General features: G+C 44.2%; 1 protein-coding gene across 3 annotated transcripts in view; it reads right to left on the bottom strand.

Annotated features, from left to right (window-relative positions):
* Positions 1-17,699, bottom strand: part of nectin1b (nectin cell adhesion molecule 1b) — a 279,635-nt gene that overhangs the window by 186,668 nt on the left and 75,268 nt on the right. For all 3 annotated transcript variants that reach the window (XM_072695374.1, XM_072695373.1, XM_072695372.1), the window contains exons 2-4: positions 6,968-7,339; positions 4,993-5,292; positions 2,187-2,304 (exon numbers count right to left, since the gene is read on the bottom strand). In XM_072695374.1, coding sequence (XP_072551475.1) covers positions 2,187-2,304; positions 4,993-5,292; positions 6,968-7,339 — 790 coding nt within the window. The remainder of the gene's footprint in view (positions 1-2,186; positions 2,305-4,992; positions 5,293-6,967; positions 7,340-17,699) is intronic.

Raw genomic sequence — 17,699 nt, 5'->3', positions numbered from 1 at the left:
CAGATCAACATCATGAACCTATTAGCACCATGCTGCCTAATAAAGCCAGGTGTGGGCTAGTAGAGGGGTATAAAGCCCCCCAGCATTGAGCTGTGGAGCAGTGGAAGAACTGTGTTCTCTGGAATGATGGTGGAGGAGCTCCATCCAGTACTTTTGGGATGAGCTGGGGAGTTGGGATGATAAAGTGGGGTGTTGATCATCACACAGCATCCTGACCCAAATCCTCACAGCAATGCTTGTTGCCAAAATCTAGTAGAAAGCCTTCCTCCCTGGACAGTGGAGACAGTTACTGGATCTACAAAAGCTGGATCAACTGTTTTCAAAAGAAAACATGTATGTGTCCCAATACTTTTGTCACAATACTTTATTGTACCATGTTGCTCAAGAAAATACGGTGTGTAACCTGTTATCGCCATCAACATAGAGTACTGATCACTACCGTGAGCCCCTCTATAAATACTGAAGCCTGTCCTTCTCCCGTAATTCCTCCACCAGGTCTCTATGAAGGTCCTACAAAAAAAAAAGCAATTTTTTTATGTTTTCCAGTCCTCCTCTCTTGTCCCTAGAGAGAGGACTATTGTTTTTGTGCCCTCTGCAACCTAATTCAGCCAAGTACGTGTGTACTCTCCCTCTCTTTCTCTTTCTCTTATTAAAACCTAACCCGGTCCACGGAGTCACAGCACCCAGGGTGCTAGTAGCCATTAATCCACCCCCACTCAAGCCCAGTGACACGTTTTCCCTTCCCCGTCCTCTCCCGGCAATTACAGGACAAATTGCCACATTTATCTCTCAATTTCACTGTATAATTCGCCCATTTTTAACAGCACCTTGCCATGACTCCCTTCCATTGTGGCCCAGCTGCTGGCCTGCCTGTTTTCTAAACTTACACTGTGTATCTACACACTATACGTACAGAAAGTTTGTGGACACCGGCTCCTCCGGACTTAATAATAGGGAGTGTGTTGTCCCTTTGCTGCAGCAACAGCCTCTACTCTTCTGCAACGGCCTTACACTACCTTTTAGAACATTGCTATGAGGATTTGATAGCATTCAGACACGAGAGATGATTAGTTATAGATTTAAAATGCCACTCAATTTCATCCCAGAGATATTGGCTGGAGCTCCTTCACTCCTCCACACCCCTACATCTGCCAGATGGCACTGGGTTGACATGGTGACTTCTGTCTATATGCAACTAAATGCACAGACCCAACCAACATGACATACTCATGTGGGGCTCACATGGGTGGAACGTGGACTCTGAGTGGGTTGGGTTGTTACAGCCCACCTTAAATCTCATATGGGCTCCATCTAGGCCCCATATGCAGTGTACAACCCAGATGGGCCACTGATGGTCTCTTCACTGACCCTGGTGGGCATCCATTGGTGGGGCCAACACATACAGAACCCACATTGGCATATATATATATATATATATATATATACAACAGTAGGGTATAAATATGTAGCGTACGGCATTTTGGGCTGTTTTAACTTCTTAATAGGAAACTTAAAGACCTAAAGAGCTATTTGGGTCATTTCCCAGAGTGCATTTCAGTATGAAAAAACTGCAACTGGCAACAAGAGGGAGAGTTTACAATAGCCATTTGTTAGCCAAAGCGATGCCGATGCTATCTTAAAGGAACAAGGGGTTTTCATTGCTACTCTCACTCTACATATCCCAGATCTGTAGCGCTGATTCATCAACACTGTTTCCTCTTTTATTCTGTCCTCTGCACAACCCACCCCCCCACCCCCCGGCCCCCTCCTCCCGCTCTCTACCGCTGCTCTCCCATGTTTGATCTCAAGCTTATCTCCCCGTATCTGCAGAGGCCCAATGCCTCACTGTAAGTTTAACGAACCCATTGTGGACCGCCACGGGTCTTATCTCGAGTTCCATGTAAACAACCTGCGATCAGACCAGAGATACGGGCAAAGGAAATGATCGCGCACATCAGCAATTATATGAGACCGCACAGCATCTTTTTCCCCTTTCCAGTTCCTCGTTTTGAACGTGTGATATGTTTTTGGATCATTAGGGGTGTATGTGCAAATCGCATAATTGCTGCCATATGCCGACTTCATGTTTTGTCTTTTTTTTTCTAACCAGTAATGAACACATGCTCCTTCAACAGAAACAAAACAAGCCCTATCAGAAATGAAAGGAAGCTAAAAGCTGGACTTACAGCTTCCACTGGTAGACGGTGACAGCTGGGTTTGCGTCTGCATCACAGGTGAGCTTCACATCCTGCCGGTTAAGGTACCAGTTCCCATCAAAACCTTCAATCTTCACCTCGGGCTCATCTGCAGAAAAGAAAGCAGCATTTCATTAAATAAGAAGCAGAAAATCAACCCAATGATGAAGTGTGGTCAGTACAGTATAAAAGGATAAGGATGTGCAGTAGGCCTGTATCATTAGACACCACTCCAAACCTCTCTCACATTATAAAATAATATATATATATATATACTTTGTTTTGGAAATATACCCATCCATATATGGAAAGTAACTTGCTGAAACAGCCCAGTTTTACATACATTTGCCAGTTGTATCCCACAGCAGTTTAGCTGAAGTTATGGTCATGTTAGGTCATGTTCATGTACATACTGCTAAGAGATAAAGTAAGGTTATAAAATAGTGTATTTTCATGTTTATGAAACATAAAGTCAAGCTTCATAAGTGAACCTAAAATACAGGAACATGTAGAATAGACAGGAAAACAGGTAAAATTGTTTATATATATATATATATATATATATATATATATATATATATATATATATATATATATATATATATATATATATATATATAAATAATATTAAAAGTATTATACAGCTGCACCAAAAAAAAAATGAAGAGGCCACCCTACATGATCAGTTTCTCTGGTTTTACTAGTTATAGGTGGTGTGTTTAGAGGAAATGAACATTTGTGTTATATTTCATAAACCATGAACATTTCCCCTAAATTCCAAATAAAAATATTTAGAGCATTTTAAAGCATTTATTTTCAGAAATATATAATATAATATAATATAATATAATATAATATAATATAATATAATATAATATAATATAATGCAATGAAGTTATTATTCAGATTTAAACACAGTACTAATATTTGAACACTGAGAGCATTCAAACATCACTATGGTAAAGTGACGGCCAATCACAGCTCTCATGTCTCAGGCCGGCTCTCCACTAGTCTTTCACATTATTGTTGGGACTTTATGCCATTCATAGTCTGCAGATTCAGGTATTCGGGGGAACTCAACTTTGTTTATATATATATATATATATATATATATATATATATATATATATATATATATATATAAGATAAAGGTATACATAAGATTCAATGTGTCACTGTAAGTCACAGTACAAAGAGAGTCAGGTTTCATGTAAAAAACATTTGGTTTCCTACACAGGGATGGTATATGGATTAGTAGATATAATTTAATATAAAACTATAATGAAACATTTAATCCTAATTGTCTATCAGTTAAGAACACCGTGCTCCTTCTTCTATAAAGTTATATGGTTTGTCATATGGATTTTTTTTTTAACACAGAAACAATAGACTCAAAACAGTGGTTTTCTATAAGCTTAGAAAGTATACGTTTGTCCAAGCTTTCAGTAAATAAGGTCCCTAGTTACAGCGGTGAGATTTATCACACATCTCAATCCACAGAGAGCGAAGGTTGCAGTTAATGTTCATGAAGTCTGTCCCTGCTGCTTTTCTTGACTTTCTTTTAAATTACCAGGCATGCAGCCTTATCAAGACTGTAAAAGCACTCTGGGGACGAAGGTAATTGCTAGCTGACCGCACAAACTCTCTGGCAACCGACAGGACAGATGCGTCAACAAGCTCTGGGTGAAGGGAAGGACCCCTGCCATTCTTTCCTCGTAATGAAAACAGCAAGGTGCACTTGTATACACACACACACACACATATGTGTATATGCATATGTATGTGACCTTCCGAGGGTAACAATGGCATGGCGGACTCTCAATTCTTGGCGAACGGCTTCCGCCCACGCTTATGCAAAAGCGCTCTCCACATGGTAACATGTGCCCCATGGAACTGCACTGGAGAATGGCAGGATTTCCTATATGACGCCGCAGCGCTGGGCCTGACAGAATGCACTACATAAACACCAGCAACAATGCTAACAGCTGAGACAGGACAATGTCAGGCCTCTTCCTGCAGCTGGGTGTTAAGAGCAGACTAGACTGCAAAAGTGCTGGAATTGTACCCTTGGGGGCGCACAAATGTATATTCCCGTTTTTTTCAGAGAGGACATGGAAGATGTCCAAACTGGCCTCCGCTTTTACGGTTTGTCTTCACTAGGCACCCCATTTTCCACCCTTATTTTCATATATAATCCCTACTCTGCTCCCAATTTCTGACAGCTATCAAACTTTCCTCCTGGTTATGAAGCAGGTTCTGACCGATATGAACATTTTGTGGCTAGTTCCAGTAATATCCGTTTATTTTCTATTTTTAGAAAGTTCATTAGGAGTTCATTAATATGAACATATTTACGGTCTTAAATGATATGAAATAGATATTGCAGCACTGTTGGTGGATTTGCATTGTGCATTTTTCAGTTATTAAAATAATCAATCAATTTTCTCTAATATTCATTTGTTCTGATATTTAAAATATGTTTTTGTGTTATAATTCTTACATCATTCTATGAGACCTTTTTTTTTTGCTTATTTTTACTGTTATGGTGTCGGAATTCTCCAGTTTCGCCTGTAATGCTGGCACCTATGAATTTTAAATGGAATAGCAGTAAAGTATTGTATGCTTTAAAATAGAGTACATGTGCATAAAAAATAAAAACCCATACCCTAAAAAAAAAAATAATAAAAATATATATTCTTTTTTGGGTCTATAATTTTAATATGTAGATTGTTGCATTGCGTCTGGTGCTCTCCTGCGTAACCATGTGAACCCTGGCAAGGCTGGCAATCCTACTTACACTGCACGTTGAGGATGACGCTGTCGGTGATCCGTTCAGTGCGGTAGGTCACGATGCAGGTGAGCTTCTGCCGGTGGGTCTCGCGGCTGGGGACCACCACATAGTTGCTGCGGACGGTCACCGTTCCGTTGGGATTGCGGGTCTCCTGGAAGGTGGCCTCGCCCTTCAGCTTGGTGTCCCACTTGATGACACTGGGAGGCTTGCCATTGGCCGACAGGCAAGTGGCCACGGTCATCTTTCGCTTCTGGCCCCGAGCGATGATGGTGGGTGTAGTGAGGGTCATCCGGGTCACGGGGCGAGCTGGGTGAGAGCGGCAGAAAGGGGGGTTAATTGTTGATATGGGCAAATAGAGGTGACTGTACAGTTAAGTAATTGTACAAGCATAGTAAACCCCCCCCCCCCCTTGGTTATTCTCAAATAAGATATGTTTTCATTACTAATATGAAGCCAATATCTGCTCAACTCCACCTTGCCCATGACTTTGCCTCTAGCTGAGATCCCTGACATTTAAACTGAACACATCCACAAGATGCACAAGAAAAACAGGCGAGGAAAAAATAAATAAATAAATAAATCCCCCTCCCCCAGATCTCATTCAGGATAAACACATTAGTCAAAAAGCTCAAAAGCCACTTGTCTTCCCAAGCACCCAAAGTTGTCCAATCGCAAGTCTTTGTTGGCTGCCAATTAGCAAGGAACTAGCCTCAGCATCAAAGTGAAGATGCGCGTCTGCGCGAGTGTATGTCAGCTGGAACTGATAGCGATGTGAGGAAGGGTTTGTGCCATCGGCTGATAGGACATGAAGAGGCCTCTCTGAACGCCGGGGGCTGGTTATCTCCATTCAGGTTTCCTGGAACTTGCCAAGGCCTCTGTTTCCTCAAAGGGAAAAGCACAAAAATGCTGCATAAAACAGACTGGGAACTGACGAGCAGCGCTGGCAACTAGAGCCTACTTGAGCCGAGTGCTTCCTTTTGCCTGGCTTAATGAAAAACACACCAACACTTCATTCCTAATTACATCTCCAATCACTGTCTGCACACAATCAGACCCTCTCTCTCTCTCTCTCGCGCTCTCTCTCTCGCGTGCTCTCTCTCTCTCTCTCTCGCTCTGTGTATCTTCCTGCTTTCCCTGCAGGTCGATGCATGACATACACCCCTGCTGACCTCATATATGGCAGCAGGCCTTATTCTACTTACAGATGACACAGCAGCTTCATTGATTTCCACTGCAGCCATTTATGTGTTAATGAAATGGAGGCAGGAAAGGCTGCGTCTCGATGTATGTGCGAGTATGAACGGACACGCGTAAACGCATTACACACGCATCCCAGCCGGAGAGGGTACAGCTAGGTTAGGAGGCTTCCTCTGGTCGAGGGAGAGGCGATCGATACACCTCAGGCGCAGTAAACTTCTGAACCAAGCACGTTACAAATAAGCCTCGAGACCCGCCAAGGACGGGCAGGACGCCTCCTTCCAGCACCTCCGAATCATGAATAAAATAAAGGCCAAAAATAACATCACCTAGTGTGTTTGCTGAAGTCCACACCAGAGAACGGGCATGTCACACTGCTACGGTTCTAGATTGTAGATGTAGGTGTTCACTGATTGGTTGAACGCTTGCTTCCATTAATGTGCCAATGTCACAGTATATAATCCAGATCTATCACATTTGTATATATAGATGTATATGTTTATATATATATATATATATAAATGGAGGCAGGAAAGGACCTCCTCCATCCAACGAGACCCTCACTGCACTGCACCCCCTCTTCTCAATCTATGCATCCCGTCACGCAGCCCACAGGTATTTATAGCCCCATCATCCTCGTGCAGCACCATCTGCAGGAGCCTGAAGTTCTTATACCACCTTAAACATGGAAGGTGACTAACAAGGTGAGGTTTATATGTGTGTGTGTGTGTGTGTGTGTGTGTGTGTGTGTATGTGTGTCTAAGTCAAGGTGAAGTTGTATTACCGTAGACAGTGAGATTGACTGTGTTCTCCCTGTTTCCTGCAGGGAATGTGGTGTATTCGCAGATGTACGCAGCCTCATCAGAGAGGCGCAGGTTGCTGAAGACGATGGTGGTGTCCTCCAATGAAGGTGTCCTTTGGTGCACGGCCGGATGCTTGAAGCTCACACGGTCCTTAAACGGCGGCAGCACTGACACGCCCAGTGCCGGGTTGGCGATGGCCACGTTCTGCTTGGTGCCGTTGAAGAACTTTTGCCAGGTGACCTGCGAGATCTTCACTGGGGGCTTGCTGTTCATGAAGAGGCAGCGGAGCTCCACCGTGGAGCCCACGAAGCCAGACTTCACTAAGTCCATCTGTACAGACTGTCCATTCCCCTCTGCAGAGAGAGAGAGAGAGAGAGAGAGAGAGAGAGTTACATAATGGGAAAGAAACCTCTGCATTTCATACATATTTAACATGTAATCAGTCTTCAGTAACATACGAGTCAACCGTGGCTATTCTTTGCACACAGTAAACTACCACTTTCCATGCACTGTATGGACAAAAGTATTGGGACACTTCTTAATCACATATTCCAGGTGTTCAAAGATTCAGGTTTCAGGTGTTTCATTCAGCCCCACTGTCATAGGTGTGTAAAATCAAGCCTCTAGTCCTGCAGTCGGCCTTTCTTACACACATCAGCGAAAGAACGGGAGGTTCTGAAGAGCTCACTGAACTCCAGCGTGGTTCTTTCCAACAACAACAAGTCAGCTGGTGAAATCTCCTCCCTCCTAGATCTTCCTCCATCAGCTGTGAGAGGTGTTATTATTGAACAGTGGAAGAGTTTAGGAGGAACAGCTCACAGAGAGCAGCTCAGCCACCGAGTGTCTGTCAGACCACGTAAAGTTACAGAGCGGGGTCAGGGCCGAGTGCTGAGCTCAGAGCAGAGTGCAGAAAAGCCTCCAACCGACTCACTAACTGCAGCAGAGCTCCAGACCTGCTGCTGCTGGTAGAGCTTACAGGAGCAAAGGAAGACCAGCTCCTTATTAATGCCTATGGGTTTGTGAGGGGAATTTTTCCCCCAAAAGTGACTCGGCCCACTTTTTCACTAACCTCTCCTTTTGAACACTTCCTCTCTCAACAAAGGAGCCAACAGAGCTCACAGCCAAGGTGGTGCTGCCTTCATTCCCAATATTCTTTCTTTTAAGCGATGAGGCGTTTACAATAAGATGCTAGATGCTTACTGCACGCCTGATGAGTAAGGCTTGGAGGCAGCCCACCCACCCACTCAACCACCACCCTCCATAACTCCCTCCCACAGCACACCACCCCCTCCCCCTATGTATAGACCTCGCCAACCTTAATTACTTTTCACTTGAAAAACAGTCCTGTGGCAGCCTGGAGCACCTATTAAAAGAAACCGAGCTGCTTTTCTGTGTAAGCATGCCCACCATGAGAGCACTCACGCGGCACTACATTACAAAAGCAGGCAGTTACATTCGGAAAGCAGACAGTTCAGTAAATGGCTGGGGCCCAACCACGGACAGAAGCGCCTGGGGGAGGAGTCCGAGGCATTAGGCCTCATTGTTTCTGCTGTTTTGCTGTACTTTTAATCACAGTACATAATTATTGATTCATGTGTTATTAATTTAATACACTTACATGGAATTTGGCATGTACATGCTGCATCAGCAGGGGCATGGGCAGCTAATTTTGAATGAACGGGTGTAAAACTTATAGCAAATATGGTTCTAAGCAGCACTAAAAAGAGTTATTAGATTCATAACAATAGTGGAACCCTAGTTTGGTGTACATACAGAACCTACAAATGAGACTGTAGAACCATTTAACTGGGCAAAGAAACATTTCAGTGTTTAAATGGGTCTTTTGGTTATCATGTTTCTATTTAGATCCATTACCATGACTAAAGAACTCTTGAAAATCCATTTTTTAAATGGATTAAAGCAAAATTTCATAATTAGGAAAAAAATCGCTATATGGACAAAAGTATTGGGACAGATGCTCATCCATAGTTTCTTCCGAAATCAAGGGGATTAAAAGAGTTGATCCTGCTTTTGTTGGAGTAACTGTCTCTACTGTCCAGGGTAGAAGGCTTTCAACTAGATTTTGGAAGAGCATTGCTGTGAGGATTTGATTGCATTCAGTGACAAGAGCATTACTGAGGTCAGGATGTTATTAGATGATCACCATCTCTAACCCCCAACTCATTCCAAAAGTACAGGATGGAGCTCCACCACCATCATTTCAGAGAACACAGTTCCTCCACTGCTCCACAGCTCCTCAATGATGGGGGCTTTATACCCCTCTAGCCCACGCCTGATGCCAATAGGTTCATGTTTATCTGCTCCGATTCTATGGGCAATACTTCTCTACAGGGACCAGACAAGCTTCAAAACGCTAAACACATTCATTAGAAGGGGTGTCCACAAACATTTGGACATGTAGTGAATGTCATCGACAGCAAAGAACCATTTCAAGACCTAATCGCTTTGGGGGATCTAGAAGGGTTAGAGCCCACCAACAAGGGGGGTGGCATCACAACCTCCAGATAAATCAACAGGCGCCGGTTCTTTACAGATAACCCTGAATGTAAGGCCGCCCCTCATTGTCCCTCCTCCTGCAGAGTGCTTTTGGCCTTTTGTCTGATCAATGGCCTTCACCCTTTGCCACCCCTCAATGTGTCAACTCCCTCTGTCCCCTCAACAGCCCTCCTGCTTTCTTACCTCCCTTTCCGTTTACTCTGATCTCTCCTCCTCCCTTCCTCCCTCTCTCCAATCTCCAGCCCCTTTCATTCCATTGTTTTCTCTGACACTTCCTACCTCAGAGTCGGTGCTGCTGTAAATCTCACTGTGCTGGTCTCCTGCACATGCACACTGCACAAGTACCATATTTGTGATGTGATTTGAGATATGTATTAATGGGCCAATCTCACACAAAACTGAATTTCCTTTGCTTTGCGGAAATAAGAGTCTGTAAATGCAGTCCGTAAATCTCTCAGAGCATAGTGTTCACACTTCTCGGCCCGTGCATGTGCTGTTTTTGTGAAAATATAATACATATATCTGCATATTTACATCACTTTCGCACCATTTGCTCATACTTGAAGCTATAATGCCTATATTTGAATAGATGTACAGTACAGAGCAGGCAGTCAGATGTATACACAGCCTAATACACTGTTTGGACAAAAGTATTGGGACACCTCATTCATCGTTAATTCATTGTATCTTCCAAAATCAGGACTAATATACAAAAGTCTATCCAGCTATCCGGTCAGCAATGCTTAGTACACACTAATGCATATTATTCAGTAACTACAGGGACGTCCGTGCAAACGTACAGGCCCACCCATTAAAGCCGAAGCTATAAGACATGACACACACACACACACACACAGACAGCCGAGCTCTGGCCTCTGTGGTGAGTGAGTATGTGTGTTTGGCAGTGGACAGATGTGTCTCCAGTGGGCTTCTGGCTCATGTTGTCTTTAACAGATCTGGGTTATCTTAAGAAGCCCAGGCCAGATTTATCTCCCCTTGACTGCACCATGCCCTCAGGTGCTGTCCGACTGGACTGGCTTCCTGCACAGACACATCCCAAACCACGCAAATGCACACACACACACAGGAGTATTGAGGTAATTATCAGATGCATAGAGGCTCTGTGTCAGAGGAGATAACTTCCACACTAATTTATGTCACTCGTAAAAGCCAGACATGCTCAGAACTGCCATTTATAGGCGCACATAAGTACACACATCACTGCTGCCGGAACAACACCTCTACAATAAGGAAGTCAAAGTATTAAAATTTCAGTCCTGAGTATAAATACGGAAACACGCCAGCACATTTATATATGACACCACTATTCTGTGACAAAAGTATTGGGACACCTGCTTATTTATTGTTTCTTCTGTAATCAAGGGCAGTAATAAAGAGTTTCTCCTGCTTTTTTTTGAGTAACTGTCTCTACTGTGCAGGGAAGAAGACTTTCTACTAGATTTTGGAGAAGCATTGCTGTAGGAATCTGACTGCATTCAGCAACAAAAGCATTAGTGAGGATGGATGTTGATCACCACCCCACCTCATCATCCCCAAAGTACTAGATGGAGCTCCACCATCCATCCATCACTCCAGAGAACACAGTTCTTCCACTGCTCCACATCTCCTCAATGCTGGGGGGCTTTATACCCCTCTACTAGCCCACACCTGGCATTATTAGGCAGCATGGAGCCAATTGGTTCATGATGTTTATCTGCGCCCTATTCTATTGGCAGTACTTCTCTACCGGGACTAGATAAGCTGTGTGTGTGTTAAAGTAGCTAAACGCATTCATTAGAAGAGGTGTCCGCAAACATTTGGACATACAGAGTATATGTAAACAAAACAGTGAAAACAATCTGCAACAGATTTGCATAAATCTGCATATTTACAGCAGTTTAGTGCCGTGATTCGTGTTTTAGCCCTGACTGCTTCTTGAACATAGTATAATACAGGGCTGTCAATCAACACAAGGTTCATTTACATGGATCGGTCTTAAAGGCACAGCCTGTTTTGGGTCATAAATGGAAAGAAGGTCGTAAAATAACACTAACACTGAATTCAGAAGTGGAATATTTCTTGGCCTCAATCCAGTAAACATTGTTTTTTCATTAGGTTTCAGCATTTGCAAAAAAAAAAAAGGCTGGCCTTCAATTTAGCGAAATCTCTACCATTTCAGTCGGTCCACTTATCACGAAACGTTGCACAACCCACAGAGCAGCTGGCATTTGGAACTGAGGTGAAAAGAAATGTTACGAGGTTTGGTATGAACGTTTGAAAAGCCGAATTCGCTCGGTCTGCTGAGACGGAGTCAGTCAGATGTCTCAGGCAGGAAATAGCGAATTGCATCCACCTCCCCACTGCGTTTGCTTACTTTTAGCCATTTTGAGAAAAAAGAAAGCATAGAAACTGGTTAAGAGACAGGCCTTCGGGGTGACTTCAATCATATCGGTCTCAAGCAGGGCTTAAATGATGAGCGCTGAGTCACAGTCGTGTCAGAGGGGATCAAAAACAGCCGAATTCATGGAATCACTGGGAGAGTAAATTAAACTGAATTTATGGAGGAAGTTGCACATGAGAACAAACCTGATTTCCTGGCTGGCAGGGGTGAGATGTGTCCGTCATTCAGCGTGCAGAAGCTGTCAGGAGGAGAAACACCCCTTGTGTGTGTTTTTGTGTATAAAATAAAAGAAAAAGAGAAGAACTGAAGGACGTTTATTTGTAAGACGAAGAGTTACTCCACTGATCCCGGCAAATACTTGGTCCAGGCCTTGAGTGTGGAAGAATAAACAAGATATTTCTATTTCATTCTCACTCTCTTTCTCCCCCTGCTGAGCTTCCAGCCCCCTGTTTGGGCGGAAAAGCAGGAATTGATGCTCCTGTCCCTTATTCCAGGCTGCTAACACCTGGAGAGGCAGGCGAGGGAGGTGTCGACCCTTTCAGACGAGACAAAACCCGGCACATTGACTCTCGTTTCCTATAGCCGTCGAGGGCGAGATATTTTCAAGCCGAGTCCTGGCTGCCATTGGCAGCTGCGAGCCGCGGAGTGACGGGTTGATTGACTAATTGAGTTTGACAGTGTGAGAGCTGGAGAGCCTACCTTGGGGAACACCTGTGTCCTTGTCTAACTCCGGCTGGCCTGCTATTCCAGCCCGTTACGGCTCGCGTTAGCGACCGTGACGGACCCAGACATCTGGTGAATTGCCAACAAAGCTCGCAATATCCAAGAAAACTATCCGTGTCGGATCAGGGCGAGAGTGGCGTAAAATATTCGCTGCCATTCAGAAGTTTGGAAGCACTTGTCAAATTAATGCATTATTCAGAATAACTTAAAGTGCAGACTCAATCAGACTAACGGAGAAGGTACTCTGAGAGTTGCACTAAAAATTATATTCGGGCCCATGGATCAGCGATATGTCTGGAGGAGGATGAATGAAGCTTATGCTGAAAAGAACACCCTGCCTACAGTGAAGTAGCCGATGGCTCATTGATGATCTCGGGCTGCTTTGCTTCCTCTGACCTCTGAAACCTACAGCATGTGGGTGGTGGATTCAAGATGAAATCCCAGGAGAAATCTCCTCTATATGCTTAGAACAGCTTATTGTTATCACAATACCAACATTTATCACAATACGATAAAATACTGTCATATTGCCCAGCTCTACTTTTCCATTACTGGACCTTCCGACAGGACAATGATACCTCAAAGTCCACCAAGGCTTGGTTTCAGAAGAAATCCCGGATCCTCACAGTCGCCCGACTTCAACCCTACCGAAAATCACTGGTGGGATTTGAAGAAGGCGGTTACAGCAGCAAACCCAAGAATATTAAGAGAACTGGAGGCCACTGCCCATAAGGGATGGGCTAAGATTCCTATTGTCATTAGCTTAGCGCAAACATACTGCTAGAATCCAATTGGGCCACTAGCAGAACGTTATCATTGGAGCATTATCTTTTGGATATTTAGTTTGGATATTTTCAGCCCAAATTGAAGCTCTTTCAGCCAACAGTCCCCCGTGTGACCACCACTTTCTGATAATGACACATCCTAGATGTTATACAGATCTTCATATTAAAAGCCATGAAACATTTATAACGTTAAAAATACACATTTTCAGCTTCCTGCTTATGAAGCTGAAGCATCATACTATAATTGCCTTGTTCACATTTCGGCAACGTCATTTAACATTACAGATGATGGAAGTTTTGAATGACAGTGTCTGTCATAAGAGGGAGGTGCTCGTCCTTCTGTCTTCCTTGCTTCAGCTTTAATGCGCACAGCAACACATCAACAGTGGGCCCCCACATGCAGTGGATCCCTAGAGGCGTAATTACACATGTGTAGACCCCCAATCTAAGCACTGAAGGACCCAGGCCCTCCAGAGAGCCCCTCCTTGCTCCTTGGGGGTTGGAGGAGCCCCATACAACACACGAGGTGAGAAACTGTAATTAGAGTGTTCACACTGGAGCTTATACATTTTCCTGTGTTTCCTGTGCACCTCGTCACCTTCCTGTTCTCTTATCCCTCCCACCTTCTAGTCCACCCTTCTGGCTTGTAGTTGCTTGTAACTCCAGGCCAAGAATTGTCTCCCCTCAACTAATCAGTCACACAATCAGTCTCTTCTTATACTACAACCACATGTTGGAGCCATGGCTCGACTACCAGTATAATGAACCAGAGGAACCTGGATCATACAGAGGAAAGATCCATGAGATAAGCAAGACAACAGTGTTGAAAGCCCGTCAAAGACCTGCTGGACGGCTAATTGTTGAACACATACAGACTGTTAGATAAGAGTTCAGCGTGAGATTAAGGGAGGTTTACGACTTCAAGGAACAGGTTAGGAGTTCATGTGGAGGTTGGCCATTATGAGGCTAATTACAAATCGAGGCAGAAGATCAAGGCCTGATGTGACGGGAGATTATGCATTGAGCATAAGTGAGCACAGCTGACCTCTCTTCATTGCCTCTGGGCCTGCTGCTGCTCGAAACACTCTCCCCTTGACCGCGGGACGCCCACTCAGGCCTACGTGCAGCCATAAGCAGGCTGGCTGTTCTTCAATGGTGGCCTGGATTTGCTTCCTGCACTCTACAATGAGGACCATTTGCTAGGCTGTGCGTGCATATGGCTTCTTCCTGGCTCTTCAGGGAGTGTGTCGCAAAGCAGCACCGCCGAGGTGTCTCATCAGGCGTCTCATCAGAGTAACCTTGAGCGGCGTACGGGTAAGCACGAGCTAAAGCCTAGCTTTAGAAGAATCTTGTCGGAGGTATTAGCTGCGAGCTCCCCTCTCCGTGTAATTACCACATAGGCGGTTAATGACAGATCCATTTCATCCATCAGGCCTGTGTTTGTTTCCCCGATGCTACCCCCAGGCGAAGCCAACAAACCTTGAAAATGTCGAGCGCTGGGCCTTTGATTACCAGCAATCCTCAACATCTGCCGAGGAGAGGGCCGCCGAGCAAGGTAGGAGGTGTGATGTTACACCTTCTCTCTTAAAGCTGACCTCTTGGCCTTGTTTTGAAGGTCCCTAGCAAAGATAAGCACAGCTATTTGGCCACTCAATGGGTCCAACTTTTAAAAAAGTGCCCATTTCCATCCACGCTAAACGGTCAATGCACTGCCAACAGGCCTAGGTCCAGCTACTCACAGAGGCCTTTGTAAATGTCGGAGAGGCATATCTGACTAAATCAAGATGCCAGAAGAGACGTTCCAAACTGAGACAATGGTTTGCTTTAGTCTACTGGTGGTACTGACGAAAACTATTAGTGTTTTAACAAGACCTACAGCCAGCAGTAGATGCAATTAATTTGAGCCAGAATATGCCCATTGTGGCTTATCAGCAGCATTTCTAAAGGCTGTTATTGCGCAAATCGTGGAATTCAGTGCTATAATGGCTTGCTTGAGCAAGCAGAGTGATGGAGAGAGGCCGAGAGGCTTGGAGACAGGGATAGCGTTAGGAAGGGAGATAGAATGAGAGTCCTGTGCCAGACACTAGCTGCTTGACCACACTTTCAGTTCCCGGCGAGGCCCATTGAAATACATACGTAAAGCACGTGGAGTTGACCGCGGCCGGCGCACCCTGGACGCCACTTTTCTTGCTGCCTCACACAAGCACACTCCAAACAGAGCCACCATTCACAGAGCTGCAGCCAAAGTGGCATCTCAGGGGGGCGCCGGGGTACGACACAGGGTTCGCTTCAGGGCTACAGCAAAACTGGTGGCGCACTGCCCATCTCGTTAGAGAACCACAGGACGGCTTGTTTGGATACTCAGAAAATACAAAAGGCCCGTGCACGGGTAATCCAATAGCACTAGTGGCCCTTCAGAATTGGTCCTTGGTTCCAGCAGCTGTAGAGCTAAACATGTTTGCGCTCCTGAGCAGACACACTGCTGACCAGTCAGTCCCTTCGAATGGAGTATCATGTCACAGCACTGTATCAAATTAGCAGGAGAAATGGAGGCAGAGAAATGACGGCGATGCACAGACACCAGCACAGTCGATAGAGAGACGGTAATGGGTCCTATAGTGGGCCGCCCACGCAGACGTGCTCCTCGAATTCAGAATTAAGCAGCTAGTTCCTCTCTCTGCTGTACGCAGTCCTCCTAATAACACCAGTGTGATTGTACACAGCATGTCCAAATGTTTGCGGACACCCCTTCTAATGAATGCGTTCAGCTACTTGAAGTTGCACCCATTGCTGATGCAGCTCACAGCTTGTCTAGTCCCTGCAGAGAAGTATTGCCAATAGAATAGGACTCTCTGGAGCAGATAAACATCATGAACCTGGCTCCATGCTGCCTAATGCCAGGCATGGACTAGAGGGGTATAAAGCCCCCCAGCATTGAGGAGCTGTGGAGCAGTGGAAGAGCTGTGCTCTCTGGAATGATGGTGGGAGTTCAGGATGATGATGGTGGGGTGGTGATCATCTATCCAACATCCTGACCTCACTAACTAACTCTTGGCACTGAATGCAGTCAAATCCTCACAGCAATGCCTTCTTCTCTGGACAGTAGAGACAGTTACTCTTATAAATTTCTCAAATTTCTCATAAATTTATGCCAAGTATCCACATGCCCTTGCCTTGGAGTGCAACAAACAGCACCAGCTAAAAGAGCAAAGATGCATTTTTCATATACAATTAAGACCGATTGGAACATTACATGCCTTACACCACAACGGATTTCGGTCCATTTGCGCTATCACTGGTAGAATTTATAATTACACTGTTGTTACCTTTTGTGTTTATTTTAAACTGCAGTGATGAACGTGTTTAATTATGGTAAATTACCTCCAAAAATATTCAAATATATCTTAAACAAGGTGATTTTGTATCAGTAATGTTGTTTACAAATAATTATTTAAAGCCTGTAAAATTGCCTGTGTTTGTCTGTCAGTGGTCGGTAGGGTGATGAGTAGGGTGATGGAGGTAAAATATAATTATGTTGTATGATTGCTATTTCCAATAGAAACATGATTTGACAAGTCAGGGTGTGCCTCCCTTACAGTGATACTGTATCTTTTTGACATTGGCATTTGTCACAAAGGACAGATTTTGACTGTATTCACACTCTTAGACGCCACTGACCGAAAAAAGAACTAAAGAATTTGTCAGATTTTATCTTGGTCAAGAAAATAGATTAAAAATCAAAACTACTCACATGTATTACACAATCACTACTATTGCAGCAGTAAAACTGTCACTACTACTAGCAGGTGTAAAAAGTTATTTGCAGGGGTAAAAACCTTTACTCATACTCGCAGGTGTAAAAAATTCTGGTGTTTACTGGCAGATGTAAAAAAATCAGGTGTTTACTGGTAGATGTAAAAAAAACAGGTGTTTACTGGCAGGTGTAAAAAAATCTGGTGTTTACTAGCAGATGTAAAAAACTTCTGGTGTTTATTGGCAGGTGTAAAAATATTTTCGCGGGTTTACTCATACTCACAGGTGTAAAAATTCAGGTGTTTTCTGGCAGGTGTAAAAAACTACTGATACTCACAGGTGTAGAAAATGCAGGTGCTTAATGGCAGGTGTAAAAAATTACTTGCAGGTGTAACAAATTCAGGTGCTTACACTGATACTTGCAGGTGTAAGTTACTTCACCATGGACTTCAGAATCCGGAACTGCTGACCACCAGCTCTCAGGGATTATCGCGATGGCTGAGACCTACTGCGTCTCCCTTCGCAAATATTTAC

The sequence above is a fragment of the Salminus brasiliensis genome, chromosome 13 (assembly GCF_030463535.1).
Source record: "Salminus brasiliensis chromosome 13, fSalBra1.hap2, whole genome shotgun sequence".
Lineage (NCBI taxonomy): Eukaryota > Metazoa > Chordata > Actinopteri > Characiformes > Bryconidae > Salminus > Salminus brasiliensis.
The sequence above is the reverse complement of the archived record's forward strand: the minus strand, read 5'-3'. Positions and strand labels throughout refer to the sequence as shown.